General features: G+C 39.4%; 1 protein-coding gene across 16 annotated transcripts in view; it reads right to left on the minus strand.

Moving 5' to 3' along the window:
* FGGY (FGGY carbohydrate kinase domain containing) overlaps window positions 1-20,072 on the minus strand; it is a 515,661-nt gene that overhangs the window by 206,221 nt on the left and 289,368 nt on the right. For all 16 annotated transcript variants that reach the window (XM_077149482.1, XM_077149492.1, XM_077149484.1 and 13 more), the window contains one exon: window positions 6,054-6,157. In XM_077149482.1, the coding sequence (XP_077005597.1) occupies window positions 6,054-6,157 (104 nt within the window). The remainder of the gene's footprint in view (window positions 1-6,053; window positions 6,158-20,072) is intronic.

Genomic DNA, 20,072 nt, shown 5'->3' on the forward strand with positions numbered 1-20,072 from the left:
TTTTTTTCTGTTTTAATTTCTTTTTCCGGAGTGATGCAAATGTTCTAAAAAATGATCATGGTGATGAATACAAAACGATGTGATGATATTATAAGCCAGTGGTTTTATACCATGTGTGAAATGTATGTGTGTGAAGATCTGTCAATAAAAATATTTTAAAAAATTTTAAAAAATTGTAGCTATCATTCTTAAGCATAAATATCAGGTTCCTTGCTCATCTATGAACTGTCGTCCCCAACAAATTTCTCTTCTTTTCACATCATACATAAACCTGAGTAGTTTTTTTCTTTCTGAGTATTTTTTTAATATCCAGATTTTACATCCTTGAACATCTACTATCTCTTTCACTGGGGATACAAATTATTTGCTATGTATTACCATAACTCCTTGGGTTAACTTGATCATAAACTTCATGTTTAGTACCTACTGAGTGTCCTAAAGATAAAGTACTGAAGTAGACATTTCTCCCAGTTGAAGGAGCTCAGGCTTCCAGGCAAGACAGAGAATTATTGTACTAGAGCATAAAGAGCTATAAAGGCTCAGAGGAGGAACATTTAACTAAACGTGGTGGAAGAAGGGAAGAGGGTTTCACAGAGGTGACATCTGAGTTGGAACTTTGGGAATGAGACACACTAAGGATAGCTTAGTGAAACAGGTTCTTGGATCTCTATGCTTTGCTTCAATCTTATCTCTATCATTCACTAGCTCTGTGATTCTTTAAGTTTCCTCATCTGTACACTGGGGGTCATAATACAAAGGGGACCTAATCCACAGGGTTTAGTGGGAGTATCAGAAAACATAGCAAAGGGCACGCCATGGTGGATCAGTAGGCAGACTTCTTCCCTGCTATGCCAGAGACCCAGGTTCAATTCCCGGTGCCTGCCCATGAAAATAAAAAACAAAAACATAGTAAATACTCAATGAATGTGAGTAAAATGATGATGATTCTGCTGCTGATGATACTCACAAGGTGCAAGGGAGATGCAAGCATTCCAGGTAGAGAAAACATCATGTGAAAAGGCCAGAGGAATGAGAGAGTACAGGCTCTTTCAGGAAAAGTAAATACTGATCTAAGCTTCTTTAATTCAAAGCATTTAGAATGCCAGACATTTTTTCATGACTCATTTTTTTTTTTTTTACATTGGCAGGCACCGGGAATCGAACCTGGGTCCTCTGGCATGGCAGGCAAGCGTTCTTGCCGCTGTGCCACCGTGGCCCGCCCTCATGACTCATTTGATGGCAAAATCTGATCCAAACTGATCAAGCAATCTGTAGTCTATTTACCCTATTTGGTGTAACTATTCCTAAGGTTCACGACAGAAATATTAAAGTGTTTGATTATGGGTGGTGTTATGCAATATACTGTATATGCATAATATTACTGTTCTAAAATCTGGTCATTATCTAATTCTTTTCCCAAACACATCTGGTCTCATGGAATTTAGATAAGTTTATAGGGATGGATCTGTTAGAATATAGGGTGAAGGGTAAAGGATAGAAGGGGATAAGGCCAAAAAGGGGACACACAAGAGCTCCTATGCCCAGCTAGCATGCAGGAGACTCACTTGAGAATTTTAATCACAGTAAAACCATCAAACTTAGCATTTAGGATCATCTTAATTGTTAGTCTGTAGGATTGGTATCTTATGCCAATTGGTATCTTATATACCACAGAATAAATTCATTTATAAATATAGCTGACCATTCTCTTTGTGGGATCTCTCTTTTCTCTTATGGGCCATGTTCTAGTTTGCTAGCTGCCAGAATGCAATATACCAGAAGCAGAACAGCTTTTAAAGGGGGGAGGTTAATAAGTTGCAAGTTAACAGTTCTTAGGCCATGGAAATGTCCCAATAAAAGCAAGTCTATAGAAATGTCCACTCTAAGGCATCCAGGGAAAAATACCTTGGTTCAAGAAGGCCGATGAAGTTCAGGGTTTCTCTCTAAAGTGACAAGGCACATGACAAACACAGTCAGGGTTTCCCTCTTATCTGTCTTGCTCATTTATTTATTCAATTGCATATTTAAATAAGCATGGACTTGTGGATGTTCATGATATATTTTAGATTATAATCTAATACTACTTTATATATTTTGCTGTTCAAATTGTTCCAGTTTTGGCCACTGGGAACTTTTTCAGTAGGCTCCTCTGTCCCTTTAAGATGTCCCATTAATGTACGGATTTTATATGCTTGTTTGAAGTATTTCCTTACTTCCTGAAGCTATAAGATGCCCCAGACTCATCTGCATATTCCTGCCCCATCTTGTAGAATGCCTGCCTACTAGAATCAGTCATTTCTCCAAGGAGCTCTGATTCTTTTTATTGGAGAATGGTATTAGAAACCAAGATCTAGGTGCAGTGTGCCTATAGCTACTAGATACTGAGGTGGTGTTGCTTCTCAGCTCTCTCAGCTGATAGGACTAGGGTATATGTGTTAACTAACCTGGATACATACCTATAAATGTGTCTGTATGTGTCCATCTTTATTTAGATTAAACTAAACATGAGCTCCTAGTGAAGTCTCTCTATAACATCTTACCACATGAATCATCCTAACCTTAATGAATGAGTTTTAATAATAACAATATATTTGGTGTTTTGTGCCAGGTACAGTGATAAGCTCTTTATAAATAATACTTCATTTCATCCTCAAAAACACTTTATGGGTAAATACTATCACCCTGCATTTAACAGACTAAGAAACTGAACCACAGAAAAACAAAGTATCATACTTAAATTCACACGGTAAGTGGTGGGGTCACTATTTGAAAGGCCTATTTGAAATGCCTTGTCTACTAAGTAATAGAGAACCATCTTTGCAATCATCTAAGCCCCTCAAAAACCATTTTTTTTTTTACATACACATGTAATCCCCAGCTCTCATCATCAAGTGCTGTTCTGCTAAAACTTTACCTTTATCAATAGCCCCCTCTCTACCCTTTCTAAGGCTCTCTTCCCAACTGACATAAAAACTGGAAGAAAAGTTGCCAAGTCACAATCTGACTTGACAGCTCAAGAAAAGGGTGCTGGAGAGATGGCAAGGATCAGCTCCATTCTGACCTTATGACTTTTCGACCTCTAGCTCACCCCTAATGTGTATTATCTTGGGTTTTAGTGACTTAGTAGTAATTAATTCTGAACAAGCAGCTCTGATGGAGTTAAAAAAAGAACAGTACTTTTTCCCTTGTTAATTAAATCAACCTCAAGGAAGATAAATGTGCAGCCCACACTTGTATCTTGTAAAATATCAAAGGCCTGATTAGTTAGTCTCATGTTCAACCTCAGGCTCTTTCTCCAGATTCCTGAAAGTAACAGAAACCTGGAGGCAGGGAGCTTCTAAGGGTTTACCAATACCCACTTCCTTAGCAATTCACTCATTCCTTCATTTTGGTTGATCTAGAAAAAAGCAACCAGCATCAAGCACAAAATGCCCCTGGGAATTTCATCTCAACCTAATGGATTGGAAACATCAGAAGTAGACGGACAGGAAGAAAGAGAATCCTTTAGATCATGTTAAAAAACACTTTGTTTGAAAAACCCACAACTCCATTTAGTCCCTGTGTTCTGTTTGGTGAATTTTTCCTGACAGTTGGTGGTTTTATGTGCCAGAACCACAACAAAGGGGGTCCTTGAGCTTCCCTGGGAGTGTTTCCTCAGATCTGTACCTCTCCTGGACCTCACAAAGGTGTTATTGTTGCTGGTTTGCCAGACTCCCAGCACCTGAGGGAGATCAAAGGCACTTTTCGAAGCCAGCATGACCATAGTCTCGCCCTCACGACATAACATTAAAGCTGATGATTAATCCTTTTGGCCCAGAAAGTCTCTTCTCACTCCCAAGCACAAAGGGAGTGGGGGTGGGACTTTTATTCCAAGCACAACATGACCATAATAAACTGGCATTTTATGGCCTTCATTTATGGCAACCAATTGCAGCTGCCCATCAGACTAGTTAAAGCCCAACAATTGCTTCATGTGAGTCTTTTATATCACCAGGAACGTTTACTAAGAATGCCCACTAGTCTTGCCTACTACTGTGTGTTAGGTACCTAAAGACAGGATGAGTGTTATCCACACAACAACTCTGTGAGTCTGGCATCTTCACCTCCAATTTGATCGATGAGGAAACTGTGGCTCAAAGAAGTCACATAGCTCAACTTGAGTCACAGGGTCAATAAGTGCAAAACAGGTGTTCACACCCGTATCTGTGTGACTAGAAAGCCTATGCTCCTCTATCCCATATGGAAACATTATAAACATGTACAATGCAGGAAGGCATCAAAGAGTAGGAGCTTGGGAATCAGAACTAGATTCAAGTTCTCAGCTGTAGCACTAACATCTACCTGACCTCGGGAAATAATTAAAAAGGGGAGTGGGTATGGGCAGGGGATGAAGACTTTATTTCAAGCACAACACGACTAAAAGACACTGAAAAGGCTGCTCAGTGTGGGCTTCCTGATTGCAGTGGTCTTGGCTACTATGACTCTCTTCTTAAATGATAGCCTAAGCCTTATAATGGGGCTGCTGAAGGGAAAAAAAACACTGGGATTTTTATACTTAAAGAAGTTCCATTTAAGACCTTGTTCACAGTGCAGAGAAACAAAGAGAAAGCATTTATCAAGGAAATGCATTTCCTTCAAGTCTGGCACAAATGCCACCCCAGGATGGTTGCTATAAACTTAGAGACTCCCAGGAATTGGTCCCTATCTTCTCTCTGCTCAGCAATACCAACGGTAATACTAGGAATGACAGTTGACCCCATGAAGTGCCTGCTCTGTGTAAGGCAATCTTTGAAACATTTTATATCTCTCTCTATATATATATTTCTTCATTTAATCCTCATAACACTATGAAACAGGTACTGTCATTCTCTACATTTTGCAAATGAGGAATCTGAGGACCAGGGAGGTTAAGCAACTCGACTAAGGGTTGCTACTTAGTAAGTGGAGGAACTGGGACTGGAATCTAATCAGGCTGGCTCCACCATCTCTATTAATGGGATGCCCTGTGTGAGAACATCTCATACAGTATCTGACACATAACAGGTGCTCAGTATTGTGAGTTCAATCTGAATCTGTATGTGGGGCCTCGTATTGTAATAATTTTGTCTCATCAATGGGAAGCCCTATGTCATTCTTATGTCCCTAGAGTTTAGCATAGTACTTAAGTTTAGGAATTCAGTAAAATATATGTAGCAATATTTATTCAACCAAAATACTTAACAATAATTAAAGGCCAATGTTCCCTATGTAAATACAGTTTTGCATTGTGCATGATTTTCTCTGTAGTTGCAAAATTCTGCCCTGTGCTGTATCCCATTCTAATTCTTGCTCATCTAAACTTCCCATCCCCCCCACCCTTGCTCCCATTTAACTTCCTCCTCCCCCACCCTCCTCTTTATTTTACTTATCTGGGAAAAATCCAAGGAGTCGTCCATCTAGGTTTAACGAAGTAATGACTTTTAAATAAAAATATGGTAGAAATGGGTACTTATCGAGATGGAATGCTTTCAGACTCATGCATTTAAAGAAGATATAAATTTTAGGGCAGGCACTAAATTTTAACTGCAATCTTGGAGAAAGCCTTTCCACTAATTCATGGAGAAAAATTAACAAAGTGAAAATTGCTTATCAGTGTTCTTTTGAAGTCATGATACGCAGCAGCCTAATTCTATAGATCATCAAGATGCTCCCAGGGAGATGGATTTATATTGATTGAGAGAGTTCAGCGGCCAACGAAAACAGACACTCCTTTGTAGAGAAGACTCAGCTACCCATTAGGGACAGATCAGTTCTGGGCAAGTAAGGCTTTACCATTTTTGGTCCAATTTCACCTTCAAGCTCAACCTTTACATACTTGTTAAGAAGTTGGCCCCTGGGAAGAGATCTGGCTATTGAAGGGAAGTATGGGCTTCTAGCTAGACAAAACACAAGGGGGGGAGAAGGGGAAAAGAAAGGAGGAGCTGAGGGGGTAAAGAAGCCAGCAATTCAGGATCTCCTCCCAGGCAACCCTGCACTGTGTGTGGTGGCCCAGCCTTTGTGCCTGGCAGACTCACCCCCATGTGACAAGAAGATGTTCCACAGATGATAGCCAGCCGTGACGTCATTGGCTGTCCCTCACAGGGAAGGCCGTGCCCCCTCACATCTGCTCCAATCACTCCTGTGAGAAAGCAAAACAGAGCAAAATCCTCTTTTCTAAAAAAGAAGGAAATAAAGCTAAAAGCAAGTTAAAACAGTCAGAAAAGGGGGAAAAAAAAAAAAAGGCCAAACAACCTTGTGAAAGAGTCCCATATGTAGACCAGGCTTAAAAAGAAACCAAAAGAGCACAGATACCTGCCATGGGAAAACAAGGAAACTTACTTTGTTTTTGCTTTTATCTTGCCAGTGTAAAAAATCCAATATAAATTGTAATCATAATAATAAAAGCAGTAACTAGCAGTTATTTTGTGCTCAGTAAATACCAGGTGCTATGTCAAACATTTACTTATTTTATATTAACCTTGTTAAGAAGATATTATTAATGCCACAGACATCAGTGGAGAGACATTTGGAGGTTGGATGCCTTATCCAAGGTCACACCACTAGTAAGGATCAGAGCTGGGCCTTGGACTCAGAGGTCTCCAACTTTTGCAAATTCTATAAGCCTTGAGGGTTATTCCTCAGCTCTTATTCATAGGCAAAGATGATCTCCTAAGTAAACTGTAGCATGGCTATTTTTGACATATCCATCGCACTGAAGACCAATTCTCAAATCAATGGAATTTTTAATCTCAAAGGCAAATGAATGTTTTGATAATGGAAACTTTTTGGCATCTCTAGATCACTATTCTTAATACTATTTATCATGGAACTCTAAATGTAAAGAAGAGGGTGAATGACAGTGAGTTTCTGTTAAAAGAATACCAGATAGTACAGTTTCCCATAAATCGTATGAATTCAGACTTCTCTTGCACAGATTGTATTAATTGATGGAGAAGTGAAGTTACCTGCCTTCACTTGTGGTAGGTGCTGGGCTCCCAAGCACCTATCACAAGAGAGCTAGAAATGTGACAAGAGAGCTAGAAAAACTGATTAGAGCCTAGAACTTCCTTCATTTATTCAAATAGGGAACAAGAATACTCTATGCCCAGAATGATATACTGGGACTGAAGTGGGAGCCACAAACATGCAAATGTGAATAATTACAACTCAAGGCAAGAAGTGAAAAGTGATTGGGTCAAGGCACAGAGAATGGGCTGCAGAGATATCAGCTCTGTCCAATGCTACTCTTGTTCTCAATCCCCAATACTCAATGCTCTTTGCACTTGCTTTTTCCTTTGAGACACCATTTCCCAAACTCTTTGCCCAGCTAACTACTGTCTATTTCCACTTCAGATGTCACCTCCTCAGATGATCCTCTAGGAAAGACTGAGTCTTCCTGTTAATGTCTTCATGCACCCTTGGGCTCCCTACACAATACGCTGGCAACTTCAAAAAGTCATACACTGCCTGCCTCCCTTTCTGCAATAAAAGTGGTAGGGAGCTGCTGCATTAACCAGGGTGCTTGGGAGCCCAGCACCTACAATTGCTAGCACAAGGCAGGGAAAAAACAACGGGAAATTTGAGGAAGTGAAAATAACAGAGACAAATTCCTGTCCTCAAGGTTCTCTCAGTCTGGTTGGAAGGAGAACACGCACTAATGGAATATTTAAATGGACCAGTACACAGTCAGAGGAGCCACAGGGACAGCTAACCCACTTATAGGGGCTCAGTAAAGGTTTCCAAAGAGGTGGGTCTATGCTGAGTTCTGCAGGAATTAGCCAGGAGAAAGGTTGAGGGTGATGTCTCTTTAGACTTTGAAGGCTTTGGCTCCTCTTCAAGCAGTCCTTTTACATTTTTGCCCCTCATTCAGATGACTGCTCCTACAGCTTTCTAGGTTTTCCCAATCTTTTTTCAAATTCTGCCTTCTCAGGCAGAGCAACTTGTGAACCTCTGCCATTGTAGAGAGGTCCAGCAGTAGGGGGAAGTAAGGCTCTTTCAAACTTTCTGTGGCTGGTTATCACAGTAGTCAGAACATAGCAATCAGACAATTGAACCCTGGGCCTATCTGTTTTCAGAACAAGTGGCCTGCTCTGCTCTGTGTTGTAGGAGCTGTTCCTGTAAACTGTGATTACCAGACTCCAAGTCAGCCAATGACAGTTCTATTAGGAGGTCTATGGGGAGCCAGAGTATATCTACCCTTCCCTTATCTCAGACAGCATCTCAGCAGCAGCTGTCTCCCCTTCATGACTTCAGCTTTGCTGATGGGACCACCATGGGCCTGGTGGGTACCCCTGGGCTCTGGCACCTCCACCTCTTTGTCCTTACAGCCTGGAGGTGGTAGCAGCTTTGGTTTTGTTAATCTCTGGCTGGCTTCAGTGTTCCTCACATGTGGCCATCATTCTCAGCTCTTCCATCAGCTGGGTCACTATTTTTACAGATTAAATTCTTTTTTTTTTTTTTTTTTTTTTAATATCTAGAGGTAATGGTGTTTTTCTGAGTGGACCCTGACTGATAGAGTTTCCCATCCAGGGCATGAAGGCTTTCTGGATGGGAAGAAATTCTAGATATGAGCAGATTTTAAACTTCTGACAATGTACATGAGACAAGAGAGAGGATGTGACCTCCCATAGATAGTTAAGGGCAGAACTGGGAGTAGAGACAGGAGGTCCCGTCTTCCCCATTTTCATGTGTCCCACCATGCCACACATTTTGATTTGGAGTTTCACTTAGTTTTTCTAAAGAAAACTAAGAGGCAAATTAACAGGTCTCTTTTGAGTAGTGGGGTGGTGGATACTTTTCCATTCTGTGCCTTTAACTTTTTTACTTATCTGGTAGCCCATATGCAGCTTGAACCTGTGCCTTTAACTTTTAAAGAAGAAATAATAATAGCTAATATTAATTGAATGCTTATTGCATACTTATTCCTTCTATAAATATCTCATTTTATTCTCACAACAACCTTATGTGATTGATTCATTTTCAGAGGAGTAAACTGAAGCTTAGAAATGAGACGTAAACTTGACCCAGTCATACAGCTAGCAAGAAGTAAATTCAGGATTCACATTCAGGCTATCTGATTCCAAAGTCCTGGTTCTTAACTACAGACATAACTTGCAGATATTGTAGGTTTGTTTCCAGACCACTGAAATAAAGCAAATAATGCAATAAAGCAATCACACAAATTTTCTGGTTTCCCAGGCATTTGAAGTTATGTTTACATTATATTGTGGCTTAAAAATACTTTATTATTGAAAAATGCTAACCATCATATGAGCCTTCAGTGAGTCATAATCTTATTGCTGGTGGAAGGGCTTGCCTTGATGTTGATGGCTGCTGGTTGACCAGGGGGGTGATTAATTAAGGATGAGGAGACTGTGGCAATTTCTCAAAATAGGACAACAATGAAATTTTCTTTCTTGATTGACTCTTCCTTTCATGAAAGATTTCTCTGCAGCATGTGGTGCTATTTAAAGCATTTAATCACAGTAGAACTTTTTTCAAAATCGAGGCAATCCTCTCAAACCCTGCCACTGCTTTATCAACTAAGTTTATGTGATATTCTAAATCCACTGTTGTCATTTCAACAATGTCCACTGTATCTTCACCAGGAATTGAAGCCATCTCAAGAAACCAGTTTCTCTGTTCATCCATAAGACGCAACTCTTCATCCATTAAAATTTTTTCATGAGATTGTAGCTGAATTACTACTTCTTCAGGTACCACTTCTAATTCTACTTCTCGTACTATTTCCCCCATATCTGCAGTGACTTGCATCACTGAAGTCTTGAACCCCTCAAAGTCATCCACGGGTGTTGGAATCAACATCTTCCAAACTCCTATTAGTGTTGTGATTTTGACCTCCTCCCATGAATCAAAAATGTTATTAATAGCGACTAGAATGGTGAATCCTTTCCAGAAGGTTTTCAATTTATGTTGCTCAGCTCCATCAGAGGAATCATTATCTATGACAGCTATAGCCTGATGAAATGCATTTCTTAAATAATAAGTCTTGAAAGTTGAAATGACTCCCTGAGCTATGGGCTTCAGAATGGATGTTGTGTTAGCAGGCATGAGAACAACATAAATCCCACTATACATCTCTATCAGAGCTCTTGGGTGACCAGGGCCATCATCAATGGAAGGAATCTTTTTTTCTTTTCTCAACAGTGGACTTAAAAGTATTCAGTAAACCATGTTTTAAACAAATGTACTGTCATTCAGGCTTTGTTGTTCCATTTCTAGAGGTAGAATGGATTTTACAAAATTTTTAAGGGCACTGGGATTTTTGGAATGGTCAATGAGTAATGGCTTAACTGAAAGTCACCAATTGCACTGGCCCCTAACAAAAGAGCAAGGCTATCCTTTGATGTTTTAAAGTTAGGCACTGATTTCTCCTCTTTATCTTGGACAGTCCTAGATGGCATCTCCTTTCAATAGATGGCTATTTTGTCTACACTGAAATTCTGTTGTTTAGTGTAGCCACTTTCATCAATTATCTTAGGTCTTCTGGATAACTTTCAGCAGCTTCTATGTCAGCAACTGTTGTTTCACCTTGCAGTTTTACGTTATGGAGACAGCTTCTTTCCTTAAACCCCATGAACTAACCTCTTCTATCTTCTAATTTTTCTTCTGCAGCTTCTTCGCCTCTCCTAGCCTTCACAGAATTGAAGACAGTTAGGGCCTTGCTCTGGATTAGGCTTTGGTTTAACGGAATGTTGTGGCTGGTTTGATCTTCTATAAAGCAAAAGGCTGTTTTGCTTTCTTATCATTCCTGTGTTCACTGGAGCAGTACGTTTAATTTCTTTCAAGATATTTTCCTTTGCATTCACAACCTGGCTAACTTTGTTGCAAGGGGTCTAGCTTTTGTCCTATCTTGACTTTTGACATGTCTTTCTTACTAAGTTTAATCATTCCTAGCTTTTGAAAAAGTGAGAGACCTGGGGCGACTTCTTTCACTTGAACACTTAGAGGCCGTTGTAAGGTTACTAACTGGCCTAACTTCAATATTGTTGTGTCTCAGGGAATAGGGAAGCCCAAAGAGAGGAAGAGAGACAGGGGAATGGCAGGTTGGCCTAGTAGTCAGAACACATACAACATTTATCAGTGAAGTTCACTATCTTCAATGGGCACAGTTCATGGGAGCCCTAAAACATTTATAAGAGCCCTAAAACTTCAAAGATCACTGATGACAGATCATCATAGCAGATACAATAACAATGAAGAAGTCTGAAACAGTGTGAGCATTACCAAAATGTGACGGAGACACAGAGTGAGCACATGATGTCGGTAAACTGATGCCAATAGACTTGTCTGATGCAGGGTTTGCGCAAACCTTCAATTTGTAAAAAAAATGCATTATCTGCAAAGTGCAATAAAGTCAAACTCAATAAAATGACATATGACTGCATGTAGATTCATGTTTTTCCTCAAGGCAAAAGCCCAATAACCAGGTGATCACCAGTTGTGTTTTACTTATCTATATATCTCAAAATATGGGGAACTTATTGATTCTGAGGTCTGTGACAGAAAGGGGGTTGGCCACTGCTGGTCCACAGTGTTATAAATAAGTTCAAGGAACTCCTGATCATGACCCACACTTGTCAGTTCCATGTACATAAAAAACAGGCAAAGATAATCTCACAGTCAATTCTGAAAGGGGGTTAAAAGTGGGAATAAAAGAAATTTGTGGGAAATATTTCTGTTTCTTTCCTTGTTAGCAGATTCATCACTGATATATCTAGGCTTAGAATCTGAGGAACAGAGTGTAATAAAAAGAAAAAATGAAATTTGGAGACAGAAAGATCAGCTACACAAGTTAGAAAATCTGAGTTTTAGCCCCAATTCTGCCAAAACTAGCTAAAGGTCCGACCTTGCTCTCTCATCTTGATGAGAGAAATGGACTAAACGATTGAAAATGGTGGTCTGTTCTTAGTCACTTCAATATATAGAATGTACAGTGTTGCTTCTAAAATACCAGATAAAGTACCTCCTTGCCTGGAAACCAGGGTAGAGAAAGTCCCTGCCAAAATTGTACATTCTCAAGTCCTAAAGAACCTTAAACAACCACAAACCAGGCTTGTGCAGCCTGGTAGGAGGCAGAACTTGCCCAACTGCCCCTTAAGAGAGGGTCTCTATGGTCTGCCCATACTTGGCTTAATGGCCACTACTGCCTCAATAGATACACGTGGCTATGGTCTTCTGTGAGATCATATGAGTCTAAAAACTGACACATATTAGGGGCTATTCCCAAGAAAGGAATACCAAAGGCAAGGAGAGAAAGCAACAAATGGCAGAAGCTTTCTCCTTTCTGAATAAAAACACTCTGCAGCCCACAGAAGAAGCATGGGCTGCAAATGTGCATCAGGAAACAATTCACAAGATAAGGTTTTGACAAGTGCAACCCTCACACCCTTCACATGACTTTACGTGAGTCAGTTTATTACATATTCTCAGAAAATAAGACAACAACAACAACAACAAAGTGACCTATTCAACTGTTTTCCCTGAAACCTGTGCATAATGCCCAGTTAATGGTAGTTGCTTAATCAATTTTTATTGAATGAATAAATAGTAGAATGACAAACTTATCGAGTCAATGAGTCAATTCAGGGCCTCTTATTTAATGATTTCCACCTCTTAACACACACAAGAATATAGTACATCTCAAGGAAAATGCTGGATAACGGAATTAAAAAGGACAAGATTTTAACTTCAGGAACAGCTCTCTTATTGACCCATATGTGCTGCTCCCTCCCTCCCTCTCATTTGTCAATTTATGAATCTTAGTTTTTGAATCCAAACTTTTATTGAGTACCTATTATATTTATAAAAAAGAAGGAGACTTTGCAAATGTTCTGATTAAGAGTAGGTTATTCTGTAATTTATCAAGCTGCACTGCTTTGAATACTTGAAACGGTTATAAAGAAGAAAAAACATCCCAAGTTCTAACATTTGTGTTATAATTATCTCCCATTTTAGTGTTTTATAAAGTATTTTTTACCTGGCAAACATCCTCAAATACTGTGCTTTTCATTTAGCCTTTAGAAATGAGGCACACATTTTATTTCCAGTTCACATACGAGAAAACTACATTTTAGAGACATGAAGTAAGCTGATACAGTTTATTTGGCTACTTTAGAGGTAAAGGTAAGGTTCAAACTGGGATTTTCAGTCTCCTAATATGATATTTTTACCTTATGGTTAAACAAACAAGCAAACAAAAAGGTCTGCCATGACTATGTGGCATCCTGAAAAGGATTCTCTTGAAATAACAACCTCAGACATCTAAGGAGGAAACGGATTCTGAACATTACTTAAGGTTGTACCAACTTCAGGCTTCTGATTTAGACTTTTAGATAAGTGTTCTGACTGATAAATTCCATCACATGCCTCGCTTGACTAAGCTAACTGAGAGGGTTACAGACTCCCTGGGGACAAGTCTCTCTGGAGACTACTAACCTTGTGTAGGAAAAGCCTGTGTCAATTGTAAGCTCCTGGAGGGGTAAGACTCATATCAAAGAAATTTTCCCTACAGAGGACCTAACACTAGTTACATAGAAGCAGATGTTGAATTCTATTCTTTTAGAACAGTGTTATTTTATATATAATATAATTAAGATCACAACACAAGACACTATATTAGGTTGGCTATGTAGTGTGGTGCTTAAAAAGTCATCACGTGACCTGGATTAAGTTTCTCATCTTCTTTATGCTGGTCTCCACATCAGCACTATTTGAAATATAATGGCATCTTCCTCATAGGACTATCATAAGGATCAGATGTGTTAATATACATAAAGTGCTTCCATCAGAGCAACAAACCTTTCTATGATAATGTTCTCTATCCGCACTGTCCAATACACTAGGCACCAGCAACATGTGGCAAATGAGCACTTGGAATGTAGCTAATGAAACTGAGCAAATGAATTTTCTGTTTTATTCAGTTTTAATTAAATAAAATAAAAATTTAAAAAGCAATATGTGGCTAGTAGCTACTGTATTGCAGTAAGAACGTGCCTGGCACTGCAAGACTGTTTGCTGTTTATATTGTTGTCGTGTTGTTATGTTTTAGCTATACCTCAGACGTAGGCTTGAATCCTATTTACCTGCCCTTGATCAAATAACTTTTAATCTCTTAGAACCTTAATTTTCCACATCTGATGAGTTTAGATAATGCTATTTTTGTTTGCTAAAACTGTTGGAAGGTAATATGCCAGAAATGGGTTGGCTTTCTCAATAGGGATATATTAGGTCACAAATTAACATTTCTAAGACAATGAAAATATCCAAATTAAGGTATAAAGAGGAAGAAACCTTCTTAGAGGAAAGGCTGGTAGCATTTGGGGTTCCTCTATCATCTGAGAAGGCACATTGCGAAGTCTGCCGGTCCTTCTCTTCTACGTTGGTTTCAATGATCTCTCCTCCAGAGGCTTTTCTCTGGATTTCATCTCTTAGCTTCTCTCTGGGTGTTTCTGTCTCTTAGCTTCTCTGGACTTTTACTATCTTTTATTCACTCACAAAGGACTCCAGTAAAGGTTTAAGACCAATCTTGAGTGGGCTAGGTCACATCTCCATGGAGATGTTCCACCGACAATAGGTCTACACCCACAAGAATGGACTAAAGCACGTAGTTTTTCTGGGGTACACAGCTTCAAACGAGCACAATTACTTATCTTACAAGTTATTGTGGAGATGAGATTTATGCAGAACATGTGAGTACTCAAGAAATGGAACTATTATTTCCTGGATCTACTGGGCTGCCTAGAACAAGAAGTGCTCTACTTGCAATTCCTGAATGTGTCTTGCTCATTCATGCCACTGAGCACCTGCTCATGTTCTTCCCTCTGCAAGGAACATCCTTTCCACCACAATGCCCCATCTTCTGGGGGTCTACCTGGAGGAAACAGACTCCATTTTGAAAACTCTTCTCTAGCATAAAAAGCATTTTCTGAATTATAGGTAAAAGAAACAAAAATTAAAAATAGTTTTAAAATTAAAAATAGTTTTAAAAAGAAGTCTTTCCCTCATTCCCACAGACAGTATTGCCAGGCAGAACTGACCAAACCTATCCCTCCTTTTAATCCCATCCCTGATACTGTACAGATTCTATCACTGTACCTGTAATTCATCTGTTTGAATAGCTGTCTGCCTCCACTAGACAATGAGCAAACTGAGGGCAGAGCAGATCTTGGACACTGCAGTGGCTCATGAATTTTTGTAGTTATTTAATAAATGAATGAGTAAAACACAGACACTAGTCAAAGCATAAGGCATTTTCTAAATAAAGGTAGCATATATATAATCACAGACAAATGTTCTGTGTCTTACGTTTGACTAAAGGTGAAAGATACTGAAGAGTTTCAAGTGGCAACACAAGGATAATAGTAAAATGATTACTGGAACATTGAACACATCTTGTTTAAACTTAAAATCAGTGATAAAGAATAAAGGTCATAAGAGCCTTATGATTACTAAGAGACTGCTTTGTGCCGGACACTTTCCAAGCATTATTATATTCAATTCTCCTTACAATCCTTCAAGATAGTTATTCCCATACTGTTTTACAAATAGGGAAAATGAGACTAATGTATTTCAAGAAACTTGTCCAAATTCCCTTAAAAGGGGGAAGACTATTAAGACCAGATCTATGTGACTATAAATCCACTATCATTCTACCACCTTACATTGCCTAATGGAGCCTAGTGAAACAAATTTCTTTCTTTTCAATTACTTACAAAAATTCTAAGTATTTACAGATAGCAGTCACATAGCTAAATTGAGATCTCTTTTAAGATTTATTGTTATAATGCCACTGAAGCAAGCCCAAAGGGTTAACCTTATGCCTAACAAATGAAGGGAAAGCAAACAGCTGAAAAGATTTCTGTGATCCTAGTATGTGATGAAGTATGCCCTTGGTTTCAAAAGAAACATGGTCTAAAATTCACCCAACATAAACACTAAGGTAGTTTATTTTTTAATCCTATGTGATAAGTCTACAAAGAAATTTTATACACTCTGCCATTGCCACTATCCTCCCAATTTCCACTATTCACAGAGTCTGAAAGATGAAAGGGAGTCTTTGTCTGAAAGAGATATAGGCAGTCATATACTAGATATCTGAACCAGTTAGGGTAAGACGGTCTTAGACTGCCTGGTTTCGAGTCTGGTAAGTTGGCCAAATTTCTTAACTTTCCTGTGCCTCAGTTTCCCAATCTGCATTTTGGAATGATGCCAGGATGCAGCTCAAAGAGTTGTTGTGAGGATTAAGTGAGTATTGCAATGCCTGGAATATAGTTTACTCAATACATTTTCACTATTATTGTGCTATTACTGACAACTCAATCTTCTGAGGCAACAGCAGGCCTTGGCATGACAGTTCGTGCACTTGCTTTCAGAATGGAGTGTACTCTGCCAGGGTTATTTGGGCTTACTTAAATTGAGTGGAACACTTGCTATCTGTCCTTGAGTATACAACTGATGACAGAATAATGGGGGTGACCACGGGAAGAAGAAAAATGAGGTACCAAACAGTAGAAAAAACTCCAGGGTTAGATTTTAAACATTGTTGAGAACAAAGTAAAGCTGTTTATATCCCTGAAAGCCACAATAACATAGTGTCATTCATACTGCAGTGCACCTTGGGATAAGATTTGTCATTTCTGTCTAAATGCCATACTCTTCCAAGACGTGCACTAATCAGAAATTAAAACAATCTCATTTATAAACTGGGTGGGCCATAGAACAAAGAGTAGAGCCTCAGATAACTGGGTCTTACTCCTCTACATCTCCTTTCTACCCAGACAGATCAAATCTCAAAGGTGAGCTGATACGTAATAATAGCTTGGAAATCCGAGACTTAGAGAACATTAGTAAACTCTGAAGTAAAGACAAAGCAAAACTTGATTTTGATTCACCTGTCAAAAATTTTATTTCCTCACCTCAATACCAGCCTGCAGATTACTTGAATATTCTCATCTATTACGTCATAAAAGGCAACTTTTCACTCACAGGCATTAGACATGTTAAAAGATCAGGTTAAAATCCAATCCAAATAGCCAATTTACTTCACGAAAATTATTTACTTTCTGAAATTAAGAAAATCAGGGAAAGAGAACTAACCCAAGCACCACAATTTATATTATGGCATAAATCCCTAAATAAATCTGAAACCACGACTCTAAATCACACAGTTGTCTTCTGATACTTTATAAATTAATTGATTAACTCAACACTGTCGATCCTTAATCAGTAGTCAGAAATCCAAAATGAAAACGGTTTCATTTTATTAGACAAGTTCTCAGTTAGTAGGGTAGAAAGATAGATGGGCAAATACTTAATAACGCATACAACAACCAGTGACAGCACTATGAATAAGTCTTGGAAGCATGCAGCCTCAGCTCCTGGCCTAGGTTGGATGGTCAGAGACGGCCTCCAAAAGAAGGTGAGACAAGAGTAATGTCAGTTCTGGGGGGGGGGGGGGTAGGGAGGTCAGGCGGAACTTGGATGACAGAACAGAGACACGAGAGAGAAATAGCCAGATGATGCAAGACTTCAGGGCTACAGAGCCTTAAACAGAAGAAACCTCTTCATCTAGCTCTGGCTTTGAAGTCAGACAAATCCACATTTAATCCCAGTATCAAGAAAAAATTGCCGTGCAATCTTTGATAAGCTAACTCATCTCCCTCATCCTCAGTTTCCTCTGTGGATGGAAATAAGGACATCTATTTTGCAGGGTCATATATTCCCAGTTTTAGCACTGACAGTCCTGTGTCCCAGCTACCCCCTCAGTACTGGACAAGCTGAAATGGTTGGTCACTCTGTATGTGAGGCAAGTATTGCCTAGGATATATAACTGCTAGATAAATGCCCACAGAAATCTTCCCTTGTTGGCTGGCAAAAGAACTTGTATAAAATTATTTGAGGTGCTTGAAGGTGAAGGAAGGACTTAGCACCTGAGATGGTCTCCTCAAAGGTATAAGGCAGACCAGTGAGAAGCTTCAGAAAAGCACCAGGAGAGGATAGGAAGTGTGTGATACTCTGTGGAGATGTGGGCCAAGGGAAGAGACCCGAAACTTCAGAGTAAATTATTTTAATTAGCAGGCTAGCTCTCCTCTCTTTCCAACCTCTGATACCAAACTCAGCACCTCCTCCCCTGGTATAAGTTTCGGTTCCATCAAAACTTCTGAGGTTTTGCTGGGGTTAGTTGAACATTGACAGATTCTTCAAAGCTAGGAATTTATTCTGAGAGCCAAAACCAGGCCAAGTTTCTATGAGGCTAGGATTTCCCCTGGGCAGGGTCAGAGGGTTCCAACACACCTAGACATTAATCTAGCCTTGCTTCAAGCTTCAGACAATAAGGGACAAAAAAGAAAAACAGACCAAAGTTGGGCCCTGATTCTACTTCCTTCCTCAGAATGGGGGGTGGGGAGTGTAAGCAGACTCCTACCACCAGATAAGAGTCAGCCCAGGGAGCTCAGAGAATTAAATGATAGGCAGAGCAGCTGGAGAGAGAGAGAGGGGAAAAAAAAACAGACAGCCAAAATCAGAAACCTAAGCAAGATAAAGAGCTCAGGGTTGAAACACAATGAATGACATGTGGCTAAAATAGTTTCAAAATGAACAAAGGCTTAGGTAAATAAATAGTGTGGAAGATGAGAGCAAAAACGAATTACAGAAACCCCCACGAGAAATATGCTGACATTTTTCAAAACTGCAATTGAAACTAAATCTCTGCTTCAGCAGAGGTCAAGATCCAGTCCTCCCCTTCCACCGAGATAACCTGCTCTTGATGCCCACCTTCCTGGGTGGCACCCTTGGCTGGGCTTCGCTTTCCAGCTCTCCTAGGTTCTCTGGGGTTGGGGGTGGTAGCTAGAAAGGGTACTGGCTTTGAAGACAGACACTTTGAGACACCACCACTTACTTGCCGCATGTGCACAGGCAAGTGGGAAAGTTTCCTGAGCCTCTGATACCTCATCTGGAAAACAGAAATGATGATTTAAAAGCGTACAGTAAAAGTAAAATCTTGCTTTGAAATAAAAGTGCTGGCACATGGTAGGCTCTGAATAATAGTGTCTCTCTCCTCCATTTAGTAGGAATTGAATTGAATTGAATTCAATAAACATTTATTGAGCATGACAACATTAAGCACTGTGCTCAGCATTTCAGGGGAAATAATACTTAAAAAAAAGCCACACTCACTATCCTCAAAGAACTTACAATTTCCCAAAGAACCAAGGACGCTGATACACGGACTGATATAGGCTGCAACAGAAGTACAGACAGGCCTTCTGGTGGGAGAAACTCTGAAAGCGTCTTCATTTCACTTTGTTAAATTTATTGAAGTGGAATTTGCATAATATAAAATTAACCATTTTAAAGTGAACAATTAAGCTGGTATTTAGTACATTCACAATGCTGTGCAAACATCACCTTGATCTAGTTTCAGAACATTTCCATCACTCCAAAAGAAAATCCTGTACCCAGTAAGCAGTTCTTCCTCATTCTCCTCTCCTAATTCCTGGCAACCACTGACCTTTGTTTAGTCTCTATGGATTTGCCTGTTCTGGATATTTCATACAAATGGAATCATACAACTGTTATCTGGAGTCTTTCACTTGGCAAAATGTTTAAGCAAGGTTCATCCAAATTGTAGCATATATCAGTACTTCATTCCCTTTTATAGCTGAATACGATTCCACTGTATGTATATATCACAACTTGTTTATTCATTCAGGCACTGATGGACATTTGGACTGCTTCTACTTTTTGACTATTGTGAATAGCGCTGCTATGAAAATGTGTGTGTGTGCATATGCATGTATTTGTTGGAGTACCTGTTTTCAATTCTTTTGGGCATATACCCAGGAGTGGAATTGCTGGGTCATATGGTAATTTTGTTGAAAGTATCTTTATTGAGGCCCTCTTTCCTCTTTGACCTTATGATTAGAGCTCTCCCAGTCTGGCAGCAGCCTACTTTAAAAGTCTTTTAGCTCTTCTTCATATCAACATCATCATTGTTATATTGCTATGTATCATTTCTTTATCATATTTATTTG

Source organism: Tamandua tetradactyla, chromosome 2 (genome assembly GCF_023851605.1).
Source record: "Tamandua tetradactyla isolate mTamTet1 chromosome 2, mTamTet1.pri, whole genome shotgun sequence".
Classification (NCBI taxonomy): domain Eukaryota; kingdom Metazoa; phylum Chordata; class Mammalia; order Pilosa; family Myrmecophagidae; genus Tamandua; species Tamandua tetradactyla.